This window comes from Streptopelia decaocto (assembly GCF_964273445.1).
Source record: "Streptopelia decaocto genome assembly, chromosome: 7".
In the NCBI taxonomy this organism is placed as follows: Eukaryota; Metazoa; Chordata; class Aves; order Columbiformes; family Columbidae; genus Streptopelia; species Streptopelia decaocto.
This window is the reverse complement of record NC_138661.1, coordinates 63284106-63309485: the sequence shown is the minus strand read 5'-3', so window position 1 is coordinate 63309485 and position 25380 is coordinate 63284106. Positions and strand designations below refer to the sequence as shown.

The 25380-nt window shown below is 38.8% G+C and overlaps 1 protein-coding gene across 2 annotated transcripts in view; it reads left to right on the top strand.

Moving 5' to 3' along the window:
* Positions 1–25380, top strand: part of ANO3 (anoctamin 3) — a gene marked incomplete at its 5' end in the record, with an annotated part of 178758 nt that overhangs the window by 34073 nt on the left and 119305 nt on the right. The window contains one exon of one of the 2 annotated variants that reach the window (XM_082058714.1): positions 24296–24341. The exons of the other annotated variant lie outside the window; for it this stretch is intronic. Coding sequence (XP_081914840.1) covers positions 24296–24341 — 46 coding nt within the window. Of the gene's footprint in view, positions 1–24295; positions 24342–25380 lie in introns of those variants that run through there. 2 annotated transcript variants of the gene reach the window in all.

The following is a 25380-nucleotide window of genomic DNA, read 5'->3' as shown; positions in this document are numbered from 1 at the left end:
GAGTCAAAATTGTTTCATGATCCCTTCCTAGTAATTATCCCATGATGAAAGATTTTCTTTGAAGAATTTCTGTTCTGATTTTTTGGCGATAAAAAGATACATCCTGCTTATCCTGAATTTGCAGGTGTATAGTGAAGACAAACTCTGTTTCAATGAATAACTTTTGTTGTGAAACAAATGGCTATGGCTCTGTGATGACCAAAGCAGAGAGTCAATATGATTTACATGATCAAATTAAAAATATAAATTTAAAAGCTTATGTCAGTATAATTTTGCAAAATCCAAATGTCAAAATTTAAGAAATTATGCTTCTAAAATTGACTAGGAAAAAAGTCTTCTCTGTGACATGAACCTTAATTGCACACAATTCAATATTTTTATCCTACATAGGGGAAAAGGTACATGCTACGTAATTGCAGATTGCATCGTAACAGATGCAGAAGATGCTAATTCAGATTCTACAAGTAGCTCTAAAGTTGTCCTTCTCAAGATTTCAGGTGCTTGATTTTTCCAAGTGCAATGAAGTTGTTCAATGAAGTTTTGTGGGTTGGTTTGTTTTTTTAATTGAATGTATGTGTCAAATGTTGTACTAATGCTAATTTTTATCAGCTACCTGAAAAGTATTCCAGGATCTCAGATGTACTGTGAGAAATGCAGGGTGTATAATAAGGATGCGCAACTCTAAATTTACTGAGACTTTAAAGGAAGGTAAACTGCACAAACAGACTATAAAAATAATCAAAAAAAGACTAAAGCAAGTATATTCCTAAAATACATCAAGGGTTCAGAAGTACTGGAGTATCTGCTGCTTCTTGTGGTACTTCATTTCAACAACTTTATTCATTCAGGGTGGGAAAATAACTTGGGAGCTGCTGCACTTTTGATATTTTAAAATGTAAAATATGGTCAAGGACCACTCTAGAGCTGAATTTGGGTTGCTCTGTCTACCTATTTATCTATACATCTGTCACATTTGAAATGACTTTATTTTTTAGCTTCAGAAATTCCTAGAGGACTGTAAGGCTTTAGCACTATTGTGTTGAAAGATTCTCTTTGCAGTTTTTAAGTTGATGTGACAAATATAACGGGAACTGCCGGAGCTATGTGGTGAAGTAGGATCATGCTGTCAGAGCCTACTGCTAAGAAACAGAAGGGAAGGAAATGATGAGAAAATGAGCCATGGGGAAATTTAGCATTTATGGTTTTCACTTCTTTTCCTATATTTTTATCTTCAGCGTTCCAGAGGGCTATTGAGTTTCCTGTTAATTTGCTCTACTTTTAGGCGGTCAGATGGTACTGTCACTAGAGGACATAAAAATAACTGTAGCTCTTATCAGCAGCAAAAACCCAGCTGAAACACAGGTCAAAGTTCAATTTTTAGCTTAATCTACAGGTCTGCTGAAGCACAGAACTTAAAAAATTGAATATTAACAGAGTTTATGGCTAGAAAAAGGAAGACAATCATAGCAAATGTACCTGGTGGGTCATTTTGATATTCTCAGATCCTTAGTTTACAAGCGTTGAAGGACTTAAATCCCTTGCACTACAGGGGAAAACAGATCTAGAATTTTTTTTAAAGCTGGATTTAGTTAGTCAGTATGGAAAAAGGTTTTGTATAACATACCGAAAGATTTAGTTTGAGATGTTAAAAACTGATTCTACCAGACAGTAAATTACTGTCTATGATGAGATTTGTGAGGTCAAACTGGTCGTCTTAACTTTTGTTTTCAAAATCAGTTTGATCTATGGATCTGTTTGTGTCGGGTTTTTAGTTTTGTTTTTGTTGGGGTGGGGGGTTGTTGTTTTGGTTTGGTTTGTGGATTGTTTGGTTTTGGGTTTGGTGAGTTTGTTGTGGGGTTTTTTGTGTATGTGTGTGCTGTTTTGTTTTTCTTTTTTCTGAAGTATCCTAAGGTGTGGATTTTGCACTCTGGTTATAATCCTGCAGCTTTTTATTAATACATGATAAAACCAGATTGAGATGCTTTAAAAAAGTAAAAATGATCCTTTGATAGTTAAAATGCCATGTTTGAGTCTTCAAAGAATGGTGCTCAGACGGTATCACTGGGAAACAGCCGCTGTGACTCTTGCGTTCGTGTCCAGTGAGGGCTCCTGATTAGCACATGTATCTGGGGTGTGTGTTTTGTCTTTCTTTTCTGGCTTCAGTCTTTCTCATCTATATGCACGATGGAAAAAACAATAATAGCATGGATATGAAAGTATGAAAGCCATAATCACAAAAGTCTACGGTCACATACCTGGCTGCGTGGATTCACCTCCTGAAAATGATGCGTTTTAATTTCGCTTGAAGCCAAGTAACCTGGACAAAGGTCTGTAGTTCAGAAAGGTATTTAGTCTATGCCAATAAGGGTCTCCTAATAGATTTCAAAGACTAGAAATTTCTGATACTTTCATTATCACATGACGAGGAGCACAAGCTCCAATTAGATATGAGTGATCTTTGTGCATTCAGCAACTATTGGACCATATGATAATTTCTTTTGGGCTGTTTCTCAGAGAATACAGTGAAAAATCTATTTTTTCCAGAAATGAGGATGGAAATGGGTAGTGATGAGCAGCTTTTTATTGCCTGATGGACAGTTTTTCTACAAATGTGTTCATCATCTATCTTAATACAAAATTTTCAAGCCTAAATGCTAATCTTCATTCAAATGAGTGTAGTTTATCAGAAATATATAGATTTCCATGGTTAGATTTACAATACCTCCTTACCTCTGAATCTTTCTACATAGACTCCTGTTTCTCTGAGATACCTGCTCTGGGTGACATAAGAAGTAGAAATTTCTTCTTTTTTTTTTTTTTTTTTTTTTTTCTTTAAATCACTGGGATTTGTTCAATGATACGAGTGCCTTTCACCCTTAGCATCCTCTGCCCAAATGTTCTGCAGGGCTCTTCTCTCACCTGTCATACTGTTTGGGAGCTCAGGCAAGTATTGTACTATTACCTGAAGATGACAAGGTGCAGATTTTTTTTAGGCGTATATTCTGGGAAAATGATCCTCATTCCAGGAGCTGCTGTTCAGGCACTTCTGCCTTTTGCTCTCCTTAATTAATTGTCTGCTCTTACTGCAAACTTCTCCTGCCTGTGGATGGAGATTTTTCTCTAGGTCAGTGATGTTTCCTGGCTGGAGCAGAGATGCTTGACCAGAGCATTCGCTATTTGAGAACTGGGGACCACACACAGGGATGCAGGAACAGGCTGTGCTGAAGCAGCTGAAATACACAGCAGTGCAGCACTGAGATAACTGACTTTGTTTTTTCCTTTCTCATCTCTGCAAATTTTAGAAATATCTCTGATGGGAAGATTGCATTTGGAAAGAAGCAACAGCTTCTGCACTGAAAGAGGTTGTGAAAACCTCTTAGGTTTAGGGATTTTTTGGGAAATCTGAATATCTTTCCCCAGGGAAGCCCTGGGGCTGCTCTGAACACATCAAGGGTGAGCTTAAAGCTACTCTTTTCCTCCAAATCATGTCTCCTATAATACTTGCGTAACACAGAAAATAGCATTGTCATTACAAAGATGTGTTTGGTAGGACTGGGAAACAAGTATTGGTCTTAAGCAGCTTATAATTACATTTTGCAGGTGCTGTTAGAAAAATCTATGTACCAATTGAAATATAAACTCATTGGAATTCAGGTTATTTGATTACTTAGCTTTTTGAGAATATTTAAACTCAATAGGAGTCATGGTATGTAAAAAAAAAAAAAAATCCATCAGAAATAATTATATACATAATCCTATGACATATTGCATTTCTGCGAGTGCCTATGAGATTTCTTTGGCAAATCTGTTATGCTCTCCTGCAGCAAAGTTTTGTGTTATGGTGGCTATAAAATGTCATGTCTTCTGGCTGAGACAGTGTAAAAATGAAATGAGGGGCCTTGTCTTTGAATTATGAGGATTAAAAAAAATATCCAGAGAAACAGCAAGATCCTTGTAATTTTTCACGGTATCCCATGAGTACCAGAGTGAACTTGTGCATTGGGGTTTTTTTCATTTCATTTGATTTACTTAGTGAAGTAATTGGATAAAAAGGAAAATATTCATTCAAGCTGGTAAATCAGTACCAAAACAAGTGAGATCCCATTCATACTTGCTGTCTTAGTTATAAACAAACTCAGGGCTCCCTCTAGTGAGATTTCAAAATACAGTATGTTTTTTTTTCTCCGAGTTAGGAAGTTTTAAAGTAAAATCAAACATTCCGTTAGTCAATCGAGCAGAAATAATTAAACAAATATGGATAATTAATTCAAATCATTTAGGAGGTGTGCAAATGCGGGAACATTTCCTCCGTGCAGTTCCCTGTTTGTCACCCCCCAAAATGCTGTGACTGATTTCCAGTCAGCATGTCTCAGTTTCTTTTCTCATTTATTGCCTTCACAGGCTATTTATAAATGAGCTTCATAGTTCAGGTTCAACTTGGGAATCATAAGCAATTTTTATTTACTCTTCTGAAGTACAATGTCTCAATCATTTGAGCCTGTGTGCTTGCCAGATGTGTTTTCTCATGAGTTTTCCCGTATTTCCTGCTCCCAGTCATGGGATGCCTTTCCGGTGATATTTTGGTGCTTCAAGGCCTGATTTCAGTAGGAATATGAAGAAACATTGACAACTGTGAAGATGAAGAATTGTCAAGAAGTCCTTCAATTAGGTTAATTTTGGATTTGTTTTGAGAAATAGGAGGGGAGAGAAGGCTCAGATTGTCAGTGGATATAAATAAACTATATTTAGGCTCAAATCAAATCTGTCCCAAGTCATTTAGGGAGGGCAGCATCCGGTCTGCTTATGTCTAGGTTTTCTTTTTTTTCACTCCATCAATGCCCAGAGAGCCCACACAAAATCAGATACTCACTAAAATAAGAAAGGCTCGCACATTTTGCATGAGAAATAACCACTGCTCTGAAGTCCTCGTGAGCTAAAAATAATGTAGATAATACCTAGGAGAAAGGAAAGTGGAATTATCCCATTTGATAAGGAAAAAAGTTGGTACTACTTCCATAAAGGGATCAAGGGTTTGTCCTCACTGTTTGGTTAGAGGTAAAGGTGGGCTCGCTCTGACTAACTCTGAGCTTCTTTGCCTGGAATAATAAACCTGCTGGGAGGGAAATCTCCATTTGGGTACAGTCCTCTGTCGGTGTGTTTGGACCACAGTAGACACTTGTTTTTTCTGCCTCAGAAACAGGTGAATCAAGGTGTTTATTGACGGCATCTGACTTAGATGTTAATAGATCTCCTTTAGTTTTTACACTGCAAACAATTTGTAGCCTTAGCTTAAGGCTAATTCCAGACAACCTTATTTCTAGCTGTCCTGACCATGAACTTTTATCATGCTGGCATTCATTAAGCATGCTTCTCCTACTCAAAAACCTCAGTTCAGTCTTTCTCAGGAAGGTTCAGAATTTCATTTCAGCTAGTAAATGCCATTTGTCACTGAAAATGCATAAGCAAACACCTTCTAGAGTTCACTTTTAAAACAAAATACCAAAGTAGTTTGGATTGACTGGATGCCTGTGCCTAATTAACTACTTAAAGGGGACAGGAGGTATCAAGAAGAGGATCTGTGATTTTTTTCTATAATTTCTATAATTTCTTCTCTACAAGGCAATCTCTCTTAAGTTATCTACCCCTAGTTTACTTCATGGCCCTAGTCCGTGTTGACTGTTATTAAGTGATGCTTTCAAAGAGTCATTTAAACTTGAACTGATTTACATGATTCCCTAATCATATCACATCTCCGCAGGATAGGAAGCTCGGCCATGCTGTTCTTGGACCCCAGTGTATCTTTATGTCAGAGAAAAGGAAATATAATTTCCAGTAGCTGTTTCTGCTAGATACATTGCAGTACCAGATTATTTCATTTAGAGAATTTTTGTATGGATATCTGCAGAAAGACTTTGGTGCTCCTTTGTTCCCTGTGTGGTCAGGAGATACATTTGACTGAATCACCATTATTTAGGCATCAGTATGTGATGCTTTATGAGCTCTTTTTTAAATTTTCTTTCTTAGTTTGCCTATAGTCTTGGAAGAACATTGTGAAATTGATGGTTTCATGATATGTATTCCTTAGGAAGCATATAGCACTTTTTAATGAAACTGGGCCTTTGACTTTAATTCTTTTTCTTAAGTTCATTTTTTTAAGGTTGTTTCTTGCATTGGAATTTGAGATTAATCTGTTTTTCAGTGGGCATTTTCCAAATGCTTTATGAAGAATGGGTGCAGACTGGGGAAATAAACTATTGTATCAGGGATAGTTGTCAGGACCTGATCCTCCTGATTTATTTCCAAAGGTCCCTCTGAGAACCCTTTCTGTAAGGTCAGGGCATTCAAATGTTCATGTTTCTGATTACTATTTTGGTGGCCTATACAAAGAATCTACAGGAATTGTGTTGCCAAGAGCTATCTCTAATCTTTTTCAAGAAGTAATAAATGAACCTGTGTTATTTAAATAGAAAAATTAGGAAACATTTTGGAAAAAGGTTCTCAGCAGTTTTCTTTCATATTATAATGCTGTCTCTTGGATAACGGAACAATAGTGTTTTGCCTAGGGAGGTAAAAAGATGATAGAAAGATTTAAATGTGTTTTTTGCAAACTATTTTAATATATCTAAAAATAATAAAATGTCTTTCAACAAACTTTTGCACAAAACCAACTTTCTGGCAGGTTTCCCAAGAGAATGGCTTTTAGACAATTTCAGGTAAAATGGGTCAGTTTACCTAATGTTGAAATAAGAATTAGAAAATACACAAAGGTGATGTTTACTTACAGCTGGAGTGCTGCTTTTGTACATTTTACAATGATGGAGCTAATATTTTGACTCCTAAGAATCCAAATTAAAATTATTAAAATTAAGACCTTTTTTCCTTCTCCTTATGATACCATGAGGAAAGATATTGTTGTTACTGAGCCAAATATCCTACTAACCAGAGGCAGCAATTTTACTCATGGTAACACAAAACCATGAAGAGGACCTGATGCTTTCCATTAGCACCAGTAAAGGTAGAACTGTCAATTTAATTTGATGTTTTGATCTGCTGCTATAAATTTTGTAACAGAAAGTTGCTCTAAAACTTGATGTGCTTATTGGCTAAATAAATCAGAGGCTAGTAAAATTCTGATCAGATAATTGTGCAATCAATAAAGAACACGTGCAGAGTACATAAGATGAACATTTATCCTTAAGTGCAATTGAACTTTTTCATAAAGTAAAATAAAAATATGCTTCTATTTCCAAATAATAAAGGAGACCATTGAGATTGATACTGTGGAAGTGACCGTAAACGTGGTGAGAAAAACACAAGAGTGTGCTAAAGAGCCATTAATTCCCCCTGAAGCTGGAGTTTCACAGTTTTCCACCCAGCTGATGGGAGAGCAGTAGAAATCACTTGGCCTTGAGGCAGGATAACTCTCAAATAGGAATAACTCAACTGTTCAACCCAGTTTTGTTCATTTCTAAAGATTATTGTCTTGAGTGACTCAGTTTTAAGACTTACACTGTTCCCTTGACATTCATTCTGAAATAATCATTATACTCCAATTTTACTTAAATCATTTTTCTTTTAATAGAATAGTATTTCATTTTTCTCAATTTTAATACTGTTAGGGAATTCAATAAGCTACGACAGCCTGTTCCCTAGCAGTACCATTAGTCTACACGTGGAGAATACATTCAATTATGGCTTTGGGCGCCTACTTCTACATTTAAATTGTAATTGTGATAATAGATATTATCAATCTCTTCAATTAGTTTAAATGCTTCAAAAAACATCCTGTGCTGTGTCTCAGAGAATACAGCAGAGTCTATACATCCCAAAATCCAGGCATCTCCTATCTAGCAGATGCTTCCCTTTTTTTTTACCAAAGCTGTTCTAGGAGACGCTGGTTTATATAAATTATTAAGTATTTATCATAGCAGTAATTTTCACCCAGCTGAAATCACATGCCATCAAATACCTTCTCCTGTGGTCACATAAATATTTAATTGATGTCAAGTGGGCTTGGCCAGAGCAGACATGTGAATTACTTCCTATACATTCCAGAAGAACATTTATTGTGGCCCTTCAGTGCTGGTAGACACAAGTCCATTAATAACCAGGGAAAAGGGGAGAAAACCCCAGAATTGAATGCCCAGGTGTGGGTAGGGCACAGATGGATGGGTCCGAGGCAAGAAAAACATAGAAAAGAAACATTTGAGTTCCTTTGAAAACTGTGATAACCTTAATATCTTGTCTTTCCCTCACTCCACTGCTTGTTAAAATAGAGATCACATTAGCACTGTTGATTCTCAGAGGACTAAGCTCATGGATCATGATGGCAGGCAATTTTTAAGGTGTTACTCATTGCAATTACTTGTAACTGGATTGTTGTTATCATTTCTGGTTTCAGAAGCTTCTGTTAATAACAAAACAAACAACTAAACCAACAACAAAACAACAAACACATAGATTTTTCACCTACAGCTCTCTCTTTCAAAATACAAAACTGGTTGAAAAACAAGAATAAATAACAGTTCACATCTCAATATTTTTTACATGAGGTCAGAAGGAAACAGAAGCAGGTCTCCTCTGCGGAGGGTGCAGTAATTCCTACCAACCCCTGCCTTCAGCAAGCCATGGTCTACTTCCACCCCACCTAGTGATGGGAAAATCTGTGTCTGTATTACTGTCTTGTTACTTCTGGTGCCATCCAGTGTTGGATTTGGTACCTGGGACACAGCAACCCTGGCTGTACATACAGACCATGGGATGAGATGCTGGAGAGCATCTCCATGGGGAAGGATCTGGGGGTTCTGGTTGATGGCAAGCTGAACATGAGCCAGCAGTGTCCCCGGCAGCCAAGAGGGCCAACCATGTCCTGGGTGCAGCCAGCACAGCATGGCCAGCCGGGCAGGGAGGGCATTGTCCCGCTCTGCTCTGCACTCGTGCGGCCTCACCTGGAGCACTGTGTGCAGTTACAGGTGTATAAAAAAAGATATTAAGCTACTGAAGAGTGTCCAGAAGAGGGCTATGAAGTTGGTGAAGGGTTTGGAGAGGAAGCCGTATGAGGAGCAGCCAAAATCTCTTGGTTTATTCAGCCTGGAGGAGACTGAGGGGAGAGCTCATGGTGGCTGCAGCTTCATCACAAGGGGAGGAGGAAGGGCAGACACCAAACTCTTATCTGTAGAAACCAGTGACAGAACCCGAGGGAATGACAGGAAGATGTGCCAGGGGAGGGTCAGGTTGGACATCAGGAAAAGGTTCTTCACCCAGAGGGTGTTGGACACTGAACAGGCTCCCCAGGGAGGTGTTACAGCCCCAAGCCTGACAGTGTTCAAGAAGAGACTGGACAACGTCCTCAGACACATGGTGTGAACTGTGGGGTTGTCATATCCAGGGACAGGAGCTGGACTCAATGACCCTTGTGGGTCCCTTCCAACTCAGGTCATTCTATGATTCTATCCATGGAGTCCTCTTCTTCCAGGGTTGCAAGGGAGGCTACATCAATAGACTTCCTGGGCTGCTTCAAGACCTGTCTCTTACCTGTTTTGGGGAATAAATCCATCTCTGTGTGTAGCATGCTCTGGGTGCCAGGTTGGTAGAGCTGCAGGAGCACAGGGACAGCATGAGCCTCCTGGAAAAAGGATGAAGAGCAGTAGCTGTCAGCTGTTCTCAGAACAAGCCAATATTTTATTTTTATCACTCATGCTTGATTCTGTTTACACTGAAAGGAGAACCTTGTGGCAAAAATAATCCAGACAAATAATTATCTGATTTATCTGAAATAAACCCAAGGCTCTCCAGGAAGTTGCAGAATGCTTCCTCTTCCTGATGCCTCTCCCAAAATCTGCATCTCAGACAAAAGCAGTGGCATAAAAATCAGTGGCACCTATTCAGACAGTTTTTGCAGGGAGAAATCAGTGAGCATTTTCCTCCCACTGTACTTTGACGTTGTTTTGCACATTTTATTTCTCCAGTACTGACTGAAGGACAGAACTGGAAGTCAGAAAAAAGTTCAAACATCAAAGTTTGTGTTCCTCGTTAACATCCCGTTCTCATTCACTGCTCTTTTGTGTGAACACAGGCTCCTTCTTACAGCATAAGCAGTTTTCTCATTACAACTCCTCTCCTGCAGAACAATTCATCAACACCTAAGATTTATGTTATCACCATTTTTCCTGCCACATGTCACCAGGTTGGTCCTCCCTTTTAAGTCCAGGGAAGAGGTCCAAGTACACAATGTTTGTAGCAATAGGGGCTGTGTTTATTTGTGTACATTCCTAATATGACAATTGACAGAGAAGAGCTGTGATGTTTCTTTGGGGGGAAAAAAAAAAAAAAAACATCAAAAGTATCTTTAAAGGAACAGTGAAGAACTTTAGCTCTGTTTAACCACTCTTGATAGTGCTGGTTGTGAAGTTAGTTCTTTTGGGCTTAATCAGTTTTTGCAACATTTCATGAATACACCTACATGTTGTTTTTACGCACATTTTCTTCTCTTTACCTCTTTTCCATTTAATTCTTCCATGAGCCATCGCCAAACATGAAATGGATCTATAATCTTTCTTTTCTCTAAATTTTACTTTTACCTGATTTCTCATAAAATTTACTTCTGACTTTCTTGGAAGGTGGCTATCTTGCAACACCCTAAGCAACAGCTGATCTTTAATGGGGTGTATTTTATCTGCTCCTCACCCTCCCTACTACAAATGCATAATTATTTCTTGCTGTTGCTCATCATACTAGTATAAATGTATTGTTATGACACTATCTTTATCATTGGTATAAATATTCCCTAGTAAGAAGACATTCTCTTTTTTGCAATTTAGTTCAATTCTAAAATGCCAAGAAAATCTACATTATTATTTTCCTGGTGACTGAATGACTCAAAAGCAGATGTCTTCAGCATAAATAAATATCTGCTCATCAATACTATTTCTTTGTAATGGCTATTTCTTTTCACACTAGTTTTCTTTGGCTGCGATGTTTGATTTTGCTCTTTTTCCTTGTTATGTGAGGAGGCTGGGTCTAAATGTAAGATGTGGGGTAATACAGTATCATAATCTCTAGTATATTCTGTATTTCACCAGACAAATAGTCAATTTAATTTATTTACTTAATCATAAATAAATCTCTTCAGGTATTTAAAGTCCCTATTGGTTTCATAACAAAGTCCTATTCAGTGTTAGATAACCTTGTGCTATTTACATTGGCCTGTGGATGGCACTGTTACAATGCAAATATAACTAAAAATAGCCATAGATAACTTTGAATAGTGATATCAATTAATAATATTTTCTTTTTAAAAAGCTCATGTTTCGTAATAAGCTGTTATTGCTGTGAATCATTAAATTTGGGAGTAAGAAGAAAATTACAAAATTTAGGCAATTAACTTACTCTGTGTACTGGTTGGGATGTGATTATTTACTCTGGTGTGCGAGTACTGTCACAGACATATATGACTAGATGACATATACATCTGGTCATGAGTTGGGAACCATCTTTTATTCAGAAACTACATTTACATCCGAAATATGGCATTGGATGTGAATATAAACTGTCTTTCACAAATACTGTGCAACAAATTTGTTTGTTAGGGTACATTGTACTAAAAAGGAGAAACAGTATGGGGTACCAAGCTTGCATATCTTCTTTGCATACGTCTTTTTTGTTGCCTTTTGTCAATCAACTAATAATCACAAAATTTATGGCTTTCACTGCCATTATAACACCAGTTAGTATAAACAGAATGATTCCTTGATGACAAATCTCTCATGCACACACATTTTATATATACATATGTCTGTATATATATATTTTTAAAAAAAAAAAAAAAAGAATGTCTAAACTACAACTATATAACTCAAATACTGTTATACTTGGACATTGAAAACCAGCAAAGAGTGGTCAGAAAAATATAAGATGTAGTTTTCAGGGGGGTCTGGAGATTATTTTTCACCTTTCTTCTTTCCCCACCTCCACCTGCTGTTCCCAGAAGAACCTTCACTTACTGCACAATCCAGAGCCTGCTGTGTTACTGTGGTTCCCTTCCTGCAAAAAGTAGAGAAATGTGTATATTCGTATGTATATGTTTGTGTGAACAGGTGTATACATACAGATACACAGAGCTCGACTTGCTGATGATTTCCAGAGACAGCCTGATCTGTGCTACTCGAGCTGAGCTGTTGGTTTTCAGAACCCTGTGGATTCCTCTTGACTGTTTTTGACTGTGGGGTTTGCAGCTGTAGAGTTCCCCAGGTAAAATTCTCACCTGATGTTGAATTGAGCTTTGTTTGAGTCCTAAGACCATTAACAACAGAAACGTGGAAAAAACATGAGTCTCTTAATTTTGGACAGTATTTCCTTTTAGCTAAAATTGCTAAAAACGTGCCCCACCTCTCTTAAAATGAACTGTTTGTAGTGATCATGCTTCTTCTCCACAAGCATCTTGGCTTTTGTCATCTTGAGTTCCAGCGTTATCTTGCTTCAATCGCACCAGTTTAGACATCTTAACTGAGTTAGAAACTTGGGTTTTGCCAGTGATCTGGCAAAACATTTTCCTGAAGTGGTTAAAAATATGATGTTGCTTCTCCAAAGCTTAAAATAGATGGTAGAATGGCTGAAACCTCCCTACATACTGGCTTTTTCTATGCACACACATGCTGGGGATGTGGAATATTTGCTCTTTTTCTCTAAACATGCTGTTTTGGGGACCCATCCTTGAGTTTTCTGCTGCACTCTTTTGGGGAACTGAAGGATGTGGTTCAAGTGACACAGTGTATGCTTGCAACTGTACAACTTCTACATTATCACTGGAATATCACAGAATCACAGAATCGACTGGGTTGGAAAAGACCTCAGAGATCATCGAGTCCAACCCTTGGTCCAACTCTAGTCCGTTTATTAGATCATGGCACTAAGTGCCATGTCCAATCTCAGTTTAAAAACCTCCAGAGACGGCGAGTCCACCACCTCCCTGGGCAGCCATTCCAATGCCTGACCACTCTCTCTGTAAAGAATTTCTTTCTAATATCCAGCCTAAATTTCCCCTGGCAGAGTTTAAGCCCATGTCCCCTTGTCCTATTGCTAACTGCCTGGGAGAAGAGACCAATCCCCACCTGGCTATAACTTCCCTTCAGGTAGTTATAGAGAGTGATGAGGTCACCTCTAAGCCTCCTCTTCTCTAGACTAAACAACCCCAGCTCCCTCAGCCTCTCCCCATAGGTCTTATGCTCAAGCCCCTTCACCAGTCGTGTTGCTCTTCTCTGGACCCGCTCCAGCACTTCAATGTCTTTCCTGAACTGAGGGGCCCAGAACTGAACACAATACTCCAGGTGTGGCCTCACCAATGCAGAGTACAGGGGAAGGATCACTTCCCTTGTCCTGCTGACCACGCTATTTTTGATACAGGATATGACTTCTTTAAGCTTCTAAAAGAATAAAGGAGAGAAGAATGCTTCAATAGTATTTTTAAATAAGTGTTTTGTCACTGTTCTTAAACTTGCGAGGGCACAGCATAGAGCCATCAAGCTCTTCTGTGGCACTGACGGTGTGTGCTTTGGAGAAACCCAGGGCAACAAGAAGGATGTGACAGACTGACGTGAACTGGCATTTTCATTTTGAGAAACTGCAGTCCTCACATTTGGACAACAACACACAAAACTACTCTATATTTCTTGTTTTCATTTTGTAGAGGGAAATGGTATCTATTTGATCTCAAGTGCAAAGCTTTTGTGTATGTTTTAAAAACAAGAAGTTAAAGTGATTTGTGGATTTTGCCTTGGGTGCATCGAGGCTGACACATATTTTTCTGCTCCTGACAACTTATTCATCTGTGTAGTTCTAAATGATGCTGAAATAAGATACAGAACAGTCAGTCAGTTCACGTTACTTCTGCAGCAGTAATAGTTAGGCACAACATTCACTTAAAGAGCTGTTGAGCACCACTGAACAGCCTGTTGATATGTAGCACTTTAGAGCACATGAAATCAAGATACTATATACAAGCAAGAAGTAGGTATGTACCGAGTTTTTTTTCTATTTTATTTTTGTGATGATCATGAAAATAGAACTGATTGCTAATGTCTCTTTGTGCACTACCCAATATATGTTTTTCAATAAATCAAATGCATGCAAATAAATTGAGAGATCAAAACTGCTACTGTCTTCCAGATAGTATCTTTAGAAGTTCTTATTTTACAAGAATACATGTTCAGAGTAACTAGCATGGATAACTTGTGTAACTAATCACTATAATTCCACATTAAACCAATAATAATTAACATTTACATTACAAAAACATTGCTATTTCTAGAGAGTTTGAACGGCAAGAATCCTAGCTAATACAAGCTGAAAAAGTGACTGGGAAAGCTGTGTATGTGCGTATGCTACTATTGCCTTAATCTATAACCAACTGACATATAATGTGTGCAATTCCACTTTGAAAATCTAAGGTTGTTTAGAATCAGGTGTTGAATAGCTATTAAATATATTTCACATGAAAGCCTTTTAAAATGGATTTGGGAATACAGAGTCCTAAATTTTCCTGCCAACTTAAAGGTAAATAACCTGTTGTACTTAAATCAAAGATATTGTACACAGTGCTTCCAGCTTTCTGTTAATTCAGGCCTGCAAGGTGGCATAAATGAATGCAGCCAGTGGGATGAAGCACAATGGAAAACTTGGCCTGAATTTGAACAGGTGATAGATTCAGTTATTCAGTAGCTCTATTTATGTATAACATTCTGTCATTTGGGTTAAATGAAATAAAGCTAGTTAAGCATTGCTAATGAAGTAAAGACAAAAGCCTTATGAACTTTTATCCTAATCTTGAAATGCAAATAGATATTCTTACAATTCTCCATCAACCCAAACCACCCCAAAAGCTAGTAACTATAAAACAATACAATAACAAATTTCCCAATAGTTTCAGCAATCCAAACTGTAAAAACTATAGACTATATAGAGACATATAGACAGTGCCTGTGTGCACTCCTTCATGTTTTCACCCCACAGTGCAATGAAAGCACGTCATGTTTCTTGCATAGGTGCCTTATAGGGAAAAAGTGATAGGGAGGCAGAACAAATTCTTTGCTTACTATTCGCTTTTTCAAAAGAACATCAGGATAATAATGCTCTATACTCTTCCTTCTACTGTAAAAGCTAAAAGAAAAATGCCATTTTTCTGTCAGGGAAAAATATATATCTATATCTTTTGTACTGATATTTACACACTTCCACAACTTCTCCAATTTCCATTTAAAAGAGGAAAAAGGAGAAAGTTAAACTAGAAAGGCACCATTCAGAGAAGAAAACCTTCATTTCGCTGTAATAGCTTAGAAAATTATACCTAATGGTATATGAAGGTAACTGCATTTTTGTATTGTTTCTGTGGTCATGCACAACTCATTTTTCCAATGTATGATATCTTTTAAATCCAAAAGACTCAGGATAAGAAAACTAGAGAAATAAAACTCTGCCTGAAACTGAAAAGAATAATTTAAATTTGAAAAGGAGGAGAAAAAAGAAATGTTTTTTTTTTGTTAACCCTGGTTTACATTCTGGTTTTGCAGGTGTGTCTGGAGTACTCCACAAGTCCCAGCATTCATAATCTTGTTTATTATTCTTTAACAGTATATACTACATGTTCCGAGAGTATTTTTTTACAGAATTTGGCATGTAATTACTATTTGTCCAGGATACGAGCTCTGTACAAATATCCTGTCTGCTGTGAGTTCACTTGGCTCATCTAAGATGTGTAGAAACCAATATATCTTCTGAGAGTAAGCCATGTTTTCACAGACTAAACAACTGTGTGTGCAGAGGAATAAAGTGTAACCTAGATATTTTTTAAAATAAATCCTTGAGAACATTCACAGCTGATTCGACTCAAGTCGTTTTAGCTCATGAAGCCTATGACAGTGTTGTTAAATTAGTGTGGTGTTTGGAGACAAGAAAAGTGTTCCTCTCCCATCATCCGTTTCTTGATGTCTAATTTTTCCTCAGCTGTCATGCTCTACTGCATTACTTTGATTTTCTGGGTTGCAAATTCAACAAGACGGTATTTAAATTCTGAAACTTGTTTTTTCTTTTCATGACTCTTTGAAACAGAAATACATGAGCTTTTTTCATTATTTGAAATGTTAAGAGACGTTGATGAACCATGACCAAACTAAAAGCAATTTGGTCATGATAACAAATACATTCTATTTGAAAATCTTACCCCGCATTTCCATTAGTGTTAGGTCTTTTGAAAATCTATATAAAATACTCAATTATGAAACAGAGCACTCTACTTTTGGCCAATAATTAAAAGAAAAAAAGCTGTTTGTTTGTTTGTTGTTTTTTTTAATTTTTTTTAAAGCCTTTCTTGTACTTGGATGCAATAAGGACACTCAAAAGATCCCACCTTTATAAAAAAGCATCTGCAAAATTATTATTGCTTATCTTCTTGTTGTATAATACTATAGTTCTTCCCGGGTCAGAACATAAGATGGCACCCTGCTTATTTCTCTGCAAAATATTGTCTATCGCATTAGTGCCATGAGTTTTGTGGGAGTTCACCTGGTGCAGGCGAGTTCTGCGGTGGTGGAACGCAGAAGTCTGTGGGATGGGATAACCCACCTCAGTATGTTTCTTCCAAAATGACTGGGAGGTGATTGATGCACGGTAAATATGTGTGTGTGGGCTCGCAGCTCACATGTTTGGCATCGATCCACTCTCAGATGCTGCCGTCAGAGAAAAATACATGCCAGACTTCTAGTGGAGAGCTGGGATGACGACATGGTACCTGGCATGAGGTTTTGCAGCCATGGAGGAGTCTGGTAATGCAACCAAAAAAAAAAGGTCAAAGCCGCATGTGAGCATGATGCTGAGTAGTGGAATTTCTGTGAAGCTGCTAATTGAAACACCCTGATTTCATTAATGATGCTGCAATGAAGAAATAGTCCTCTTTGAAGAAACTCTCAGTAGTTCCTTTTGTTTTGGGTGATGGCAGGTTGGCTTACAAGGAATGCAGGCATGCTGTGAGATTAATTAAAAATTACCATATCTGAACGTCAGTGTTTTATACAAGTTGGAAAGGAACAGTCTGATATTGCTACACAGTGACGTTACATTGCTGTGCTAGCTGCTGCCAAGAAGATATCCTAATGTTTTTGTTGAACTCTCATGTTTGTACTAATGTAATCCCAGGACTTTCAGCTCTGGACTCGGCTTTTGCTGTTCTGAATTCTCTAAAGAAACATACAGCAGGAAAAACTGCCTTTCCTGAATGAACCATATCAATTAATTTCACTTCTCCATCATGTGCAGGTAACATGTCAAGCTCACATAACTGTTGCTATATCATTTCCACTGTGATGTGCATGGAAATAGTCAAATGATGTGCAGGTAGAGATTTTACATAGTAAGCTCATAAACCATGTTTATTCCTCTCCCATTTTGCTTTTTCTTGCTGTTCCTTTTAATAGTTTGTAGGTGCTTTTTCTTCTCTATTTTTTTTCTTGGTGGGAGAGTCGGGGTAAAAAAATGTGAATGGGGAAAAAAAGAGCAGGTAGTGGCCAAAGAAATCCAAATAGTAAGAACTAAGAGGTTCTAAGCAGAACTTGGCTGTTTGGGCACTGAGCAGTAATAGAGGGTTAATCTCTAAACCAAGGCATTGATGATCCAAGAAGATATAGTAAATAGAGGAACAAATGCCTAAATTATAACTTTTTCTATTTTAACTATAAATTTAGACTATACAGCTAAGGACTATGTTAATGGCTTGTTTCTAATAATTTCGACTACCATCGCTCTTGAGGCTCCATTGCCAAGAACATAGTAGTAAAGAATAGATGCACATATTTGCAGAATAGGTCTATACAGTAGAAACATGAATTAAAGGACAGATAATTTATCATCGATAGTGTATTTTTTAGTGTGTCTGATCATTTTCTTCTGCACTTGGCCAGTTAGGCTGCTAATAAGAAGTAGAATTATATTGCAGCAGTTTGGTAGCTGGTACTGCAGAGCTGGATGACAATAATCTTTCTGCTTGCTTGAAATAAAATGTGAAATAATACAACTGAGATGCATAATAGAAAAATAAAAACATGACTAAGTAGAACATTTCCTATCTGGAAAATATGGATAGGTGTGTGTGTACTGGATACTGATGTTTAATTCTGGTTTTCCCTCTACACTTGTTCCTTGACACTAGTGTTTTCTTTATAATCTCTTTGCATTATTATTGAAGGTTTTTTAGTAACCTGACATTTTACTTTTTCACTTCTGTGTAGGTCTATTCCAGTGTACACCAGGCATGAAAATGATGGATTCCTTAGAATTCTAGTTTGGCATTTTGATCCAAATATTTTAGAACAAAACTGAGCTTCTTTGCTGAGGTAAATTAAATTTCTTAAACATATGAACTGTAAGTTTCTCTGTTTCTTGTGTTAGCTGGATAAGTTAAGGCCAAAACCTGAAAAGTAACTCTGTTCAGGGAAATTATTGGGATGTAAACGTGAATCTGTAAACCACAAGCTTAAAAATAAGCATCAAGTTACAGTGAGCTGCAGAATCAAGGTCCAAACACTTCATATCAGTCAGAAAACAGTTCCATTTATATAAGGAAATTCTATCTAGTCAGAGAGAAAATGTCTCTTAAATTACCAGAGAAATGAAATATTAAAATATGGAAATCAGTGAGATTTCAAGGGTTAGTGTCTTAGCAACACAAAGTAAAATCTTTATAGAAATGTTCAATTTTTAAATTCATCTACTACATACTTTATCATGCTGCATAATCTGCTTTCGAGACCTTTTCCGTAGTGACTGACAGCTTTATTAGAGCTAATGAAGGGCCTCCTCATCATCTATGGCAAAGATCCCATTGTTTTCAGTAAGACCAGAACATTTGCAAACAATTTTACTGCAAAAGAATTTTGCATTGCAGAGTTTTAAATATTGCAGAACTGCCCTCTCTGAAAAAGAGGTGGACTCAACAATTCTGTAAACATTAATTTTTCATGCTATTTAAATTTATTACATAAAAATTGATAGGAAATCAATAATTTTGGGTGCTTCTGTAAATGCTTAATGCTGTAACTCAGACAACATTTTAGACTAAGGAATCACTCTGATCTCAAAAATCTTCTTGCAAATTGTTTAGAAAATGTACTCTAGAAGAATTTTAGAAATTTGTATGTTTGAGAAGGGATGTTTAATTTTTAATTTATATTATAGGCCATTTAATAATATCTGGCTGTTTTGTGCTTTGATGAGCTGCATAAGCATATACTCAAGAAAATCCTTCATTACAGATATGAAAAAAATAGCATAACTTTATAGTTTGTTTTAATCACAATTCCAAATTGTGTGTCTACCTCCTGGTTTGAATTAGTCTGGTTGCAACTCTCTTATTTTTGCTTTTTATTACATCCTCAATCTCCTGTTCTAAAGCTTTTTCATTGCCATCAACAAACTGGGTCAGGCATAGCTTGGTCAAGGCAACTTTTGAAAACCTTCATGGACAGATATGTCACTACTTTGTGTGTAACCTGTTCTGATAGAGCATTACCAAGGCTGTAAAAACTTACTCTTAGTGTTCAATCTCAACCTCACGTCCCATCATGGGTGGCTGTTGTCACTAATCAGGTCATTTAGCACTAAAAAGAGTTTGCTGCTGTCATCTTTGTGATGTTCTAGGCTGCTGGAACTCCTTAGTTTATTTTTCAGATTAAATAAACCCAGTTATAGACCGCTGACCATCTTGGGTAGCCCTTTTATGGACCTTTGCCAGTTTTCCAGCACCTTTCCTGAACTGAAGGGATGCGAAGTGCCAAAGCTAAACACAAAATTGCAGGTGCAGCTACGGTCGTGCCAAGGGGATTAATAACCCTTTGATCTGTTGGCTACATTTCTCCTAAGGTTTGCTTTATTTGTGATACAAGTGCCCAGTTGGCTGGTGTTTCCCATAACCTTCAGGTCCTTCCCATCAGAGCTGCTGCTCGGCCTGAATTGATGTATGGGGCTTTTTCAGGTGCAGAATTTTGCACTTGCTGAATGTCCAAGAGTCTCTCTTGGAATTTAGTAACAGCTGGCTATAATTAACTTTTGAGATGACTATGTTTCTTAAGGAAATAATTGGCGTATGTCACTTATAGGTTAATTAGGTTTTAATTTAAGGTTCTATTTCGCGTGACTTTCTGAAAAGCACCATGGAAGAACAAAATTTAATTTAAAACCTCTCTCTCTCATAGCCTGTTCTAGTACCAAAACAACCTCCTGATAGAAAGTAAATCTGGAGATTCAATCCTCCTGTTCTTACCAGGCAAATATTTGACAGATGCCAGATAATACAGATGTGCATAGAGCTACACATATGATGATGAAGGGAGACCAAAATAGAAAATCTTACTTTCTAATGTCTCCTGACAAAGACTCTCATGGAAAAGGCATGTCTATCTACCAAACTGAGTTAATGTCAAAACTGAATACCTCAAACCTGAACAAAAACTCAGTAAGATGTACATCAGCCATAAGCTTTTGAGCCATGATTTTGGTTCTTTTGATTTGTAGAATATAAGGTTTAAGTCTAATTTTGTTTGAGCCTGATCTCATTACTAAGTCCAGAGTTTTGCTATTTTAGAAAGGGTTTAAGGACAGTTACAGAGGGATAATGTGAGACTTAGCTTAGTGTAACTAATGGTTTCAAAATATAGAGTATTCATTAGACAGTGAGCATGAGGGTAGATTTTTGTTTTAATATAGGTTCAAAGCCAATGTAACTTGTGCATATGAAGCCTAAGAATGTATACATTTCCTACATTTCTTAGCCATCTACTCCTAATTGTTCTGTTGTCTGCACTCTAAAGTATTGTTAAACCGGACCAATCTCTCTTCCTTTACTGAAGAATTCTTTCCAGATGCTCATATTATAATATTTTAGCATTATCAAGCTTAGTCAGTTGACAGTGTGAAGAATTTAATTTAAAACACTTTTGTAGAGATATTTTTTCTTCTCTTTGCAGACCTTACCCCCAGCTGTCGAATCTGTAGTCTCATGCATATGTGCTACCTACTGCTAAAAATGGAGCTTTATTATTAAGAAACAAGAAGAAAAATAACTCACTTCTGTCCTCAAAATTTAATAACTCCGCAGGGTTTCTGAGCACTACCTTAGCTTGGCTTTCTTTCCCTGTTGTTTTGTGAACTAATAGGGTCACATAAATCTGTTTGAATTCAAGAGTTCTGTAATTTTCATGGAGGACTGTGGACCAGAAATTAGATGGATGGCCCTGAGTATGAGGCAGATGACAGCCTCTTTTCCTAGAGTGTGCGAGATAACCTCTTTAGGCTGTAATTTTACCTAGAAGGACCTTCTCTTCCCTTCTGCATTTTGTAGATTACTATCATATGAGAGCAGCTAAGGGTGCTCTTCTGTTTTCCTTTGGTAAGAAGCAAAGCAGAACGTATGCTGTTCTTCTCCTTCACCTGTAAGTCAAAGGTGTTATCCAGGATCTCTCAGAAAAATAGCTCTTGCCTAGAAACTTACAGAGATTTAGACCAGTGCAGTGAAAGAACTACAGTTGCTGTTTGCAGATTACACATATAACTACTAAGTTTATGGTTTGTATGTTACTTATTTTTACCCCCCTGGTGACTCTCAGCTGCTGAGTATAGATTTGGTTTTAATCCCTACTTATCCATTCTAACTTCTGCGCTAAAGCTTGACAGTAAACAAGTAGGACTTGATTCTGCCTCTTCTTTTGGCTTGCTCCTGGTTTGCTCGCATTTGTTGATCAACAAGAGCCAGCTTGGCTGGTCTCCATTTGCCTCATTCTGCTGTGCAACATCCATAGTGCTGTCGCTCAGCAGGAGAGAGCTGTTCCCAGCAGTTTTCCTGAGATTGCAGGGGTGCAGAGGAATACCTCAGCTATTCTGCTCAGCGTGTAGAAAGCCAGTCGAGACTGACAAATGAGTGGGATAATGTCCTCACAGCACCAGAGCTGCTGCATCTTTTCCTAAACTAACTGACAACAAAACTTCTGCAAATGTTCCAAACAAAAACAAAATTTGTTCGGCTATCCTGAGGAGGTAAGTAGGTTGGTTTATTTTTTTCCCCCTTATGTTAACAGTTGGATGTGTCAGCTGCACCTTACATAAGCAATGTCTGGTATACTCTAGAAATAAAGTGCTGGAGAATACCTCCCAGTTAGGATGCAATTTTAATTTTATCTGTCTGCCTATAAGAGCCCTTGTATGGATGTATTGCTTTATATATGGCTATTTAGGTTTTTTTTCATAGTGGAAAAACATCCTTGCACTATATATATATATATGTGTGTGTGTGTGTGTATAAAGCATCTATCCATTGTGGTTCTTCAACTAAGATGAAATAGACAAAGTAGTACGACTTTATAGTACAGACTGGCCTACAGTAAGGGGTGGCAATCATGTAATTTTTTTAAGCAGATGGCGTACTACAAGTCCCAGTCAACTATGGGGAAGTTCCAGCTTTGCTTTACTATCAGAGGAAATCTCTAGTACACCTTATAGCACACAAATGGAGCCACAAAGTTTAAAGGGATAATACAGATTTTGCTGCTAGCTACAGAGGTTGCAATAGATGATCTTTATTTAATTTCTGTTGGGTAAATAATGTGTGAATCCCTAAATGGAGAAGATAGATACTGCTAGGTACAGACTGGAATACTGAACTGACTGAATGTAAGAGGATCGGGAAAAAATACTATTGTTGCAGAAAATTGCAAACAAAACATATGACAGGAATTGAATGATACTATTGTGAAACTTAGTCAGAACCCAGAGAGAATAACAAGAGCAGAGGAAGACAGGAAAAGAAATTAAAGCCTTATAAATTTGAATCTTTTATCATCTGGAATGAGCCTTTTGGCGTACACCATGGAGAAAATGAAATTATAACACAAATAGCATAGAAATGGGCCACGTCAGACCTTGAATGTGCAATTTAGTGTCTTTTTGTAAAAAGCTATCTCCAGTAAGATTAAGATGATTAAGTTTTACAACACATTTGAAAAAAAAAAAAAAAGGCTGGTGACGCCACTCAGCTTTATGGTGTGATGACAGGGCTGGAGGGGCTGAAATGCAAGATGTAAATGTATCTATTACTTTGCAAAGGACATGCAAGTTACATTAATCTTCCCTTTAGCTCATCAGTAACACCTGGTGTCCTTTACAGAGAGACCAAGGGTTACAGGGAGGCAATAAGTTGGGGAATGACCTATTAGAGAGCAGTGTAGGGGAAAGGGACCTGGGGTCCTGGGGACAGCAGGATGACCATGAGCCAGTACTGCTCCCTTGTGGCCAGGAAGGCCAATGGCACCCTGGGGTGTATTAGAAGGGGGATGGTCAGTAGGTCAGAGAGGTCCGCCTGCCCCTCTACTCTGCCCTGGTGAGACCACACCTGGAATATTGTGTCCAGTTCTGGGCCCCTCAGTTCCAGAAGGACAGGGAACTGCTGGAGAGAGTCCAGCGCAGGGCAACAAAGATGATGGAATGGAGCATCTCCCTTATGAAGAAAGGCTGAGGGAGCTGGGGCTCTTGAGCATGGAGGAGACTGAGGGGTGACCTTATTAATGTTTATCAATATGTAAAGGGTGCGTGTCATGAGGATGGAGCCAGGCTCTTCTCGATGACAACCAATGATAGGACAAGGGGCAATGGGTACAAACTGGAACACAGGAGGTTCCACTTAAATTTGAGAAGAAACTTCTTCTCAGTGAGGGTGACAGACACTGGAACAGGCTGCCCAGGGAGGTTGTGGAGTCTCCTCCTCTGGAGACATTCAAAACCCACCTGGACACCTTCCTGTGTAACCTCATCTGGGTGTTCCTGCTCCGGCGGCAGGTTTGGACTGGATGAGCTTTCGAGGTCCCTTCCAATCCCTGACATTCTGTGATTCTGCAATGGGGATGTTGAGATGGGCGGGCATGGGGGCGGGCGCTGACCCCTCTGGTCCCCGCTCCCCATGGGAACAGGGGGGATGCGCGGAGCTGCCCGAATTCCCCTTCCCGGGGGGTCGGGGAGACACGCCGGCTCCGAGCCCGCCCCTCGCCCTCCCGGGACCCAGCGTTCCCGGCTGCTGCGGGCGCCATCCCCTCGGTCTCCGCTGCGCGGCGGGCCACGCCGGGCCGCTCCGCCCGTTGCCAGAGCAACGGTGGCGCCGGGGGCTGCGGGCCGGGGCGGGCCGGGCTGCGCCGCTGGGTTCCCGCCTCCCCTTCCACCGCTACCGCCCCGCAGCCGGCGGGCTGGCAGCTGGGAGACTGTGTCCGCCAAGATGGTTCACCACTCGGGCTCCATCCAGTCCTTTAGACAGCAGAAAGGTCAGTAGAAACCCCTCTCTGCCCGACACACACATGCCCGGCGCTTGTGTCGCCGCTCCGGGATGCGCCAGGTGCATCGGATGCTGATGCCTGCATATATGCCTGAGTGTGTCCGCATGCGGGCGAGCAGCCCCGGGTTGTGCTCCAATTGCTGATGCTATGGGGTATTTTAGCGGTTTTCGAGCCGTGAGGCTACAGCGGGCTGGGAGGGCGCCCGGCGGGTCCAGCCGCAGCGGCTGGCGGGGCCGGGGGGGCCCGATCCGGCCGCTCCGACCCGGTCCCACCCGGCCCGGCCTCCGCAGCCGCTCCCCTGGGCGAGAAAGTTTTTTCTCCCTGAGAAACGCTGCTGGTTTGTTGTTTTTCAGTCATTGCACAGGTGATTTTACAGATCCGGACAGGTCGTTCACCCTCTGGAGTTTGCTGCTGTTGTTTCTGGTCCGTGCTCTTATCTAAATTAGATCTTGAGAAAGAAGAGTAGCTGCAATTGTGTGGGGGGCTCTGGTGTGGCAAGTGCAAGTTCAGTCCTTGTATCTGTTTATTTCATAGAATACAAGGTTGGGAAGGACCACAAGGATCGTCTGGTCCGACCTTTCTTGCTTGTTTGTTTGGGGCTTTTAGTTACAAAATAAAAGCTTTTCTGATCAACAAAGACAAAGGTAAATTTTCAGTTGTGATTACGTTCACTATAAAACCCTTATTGTATTTACAATAGAAAAAAGACAATTTCCACAATGGACCTTGTTTAGTTTTTCTTGATCCTGGAACTGATATTTTTCCTTTTTATTTTCTTTATAATTCTATTTTGACAGATAAGATGAAACCAGGATTTCTTTAATTATGAGCATCCCTTTGCACTCTTCCTGCTGGTTTAGTTGTTAACAAACTCCTTCTTTTTTTTTTTTCTTAGAGTACAGGATGCCATAAATTATGATTTAATATGGTATGTTTCATACATAAATCATGGGTTCACTTATTGGATTTCACCTCATTGAAGTTCTTCTTGTTGAATGGTTAGTGGAAAATAAATAATTCAGAGCAC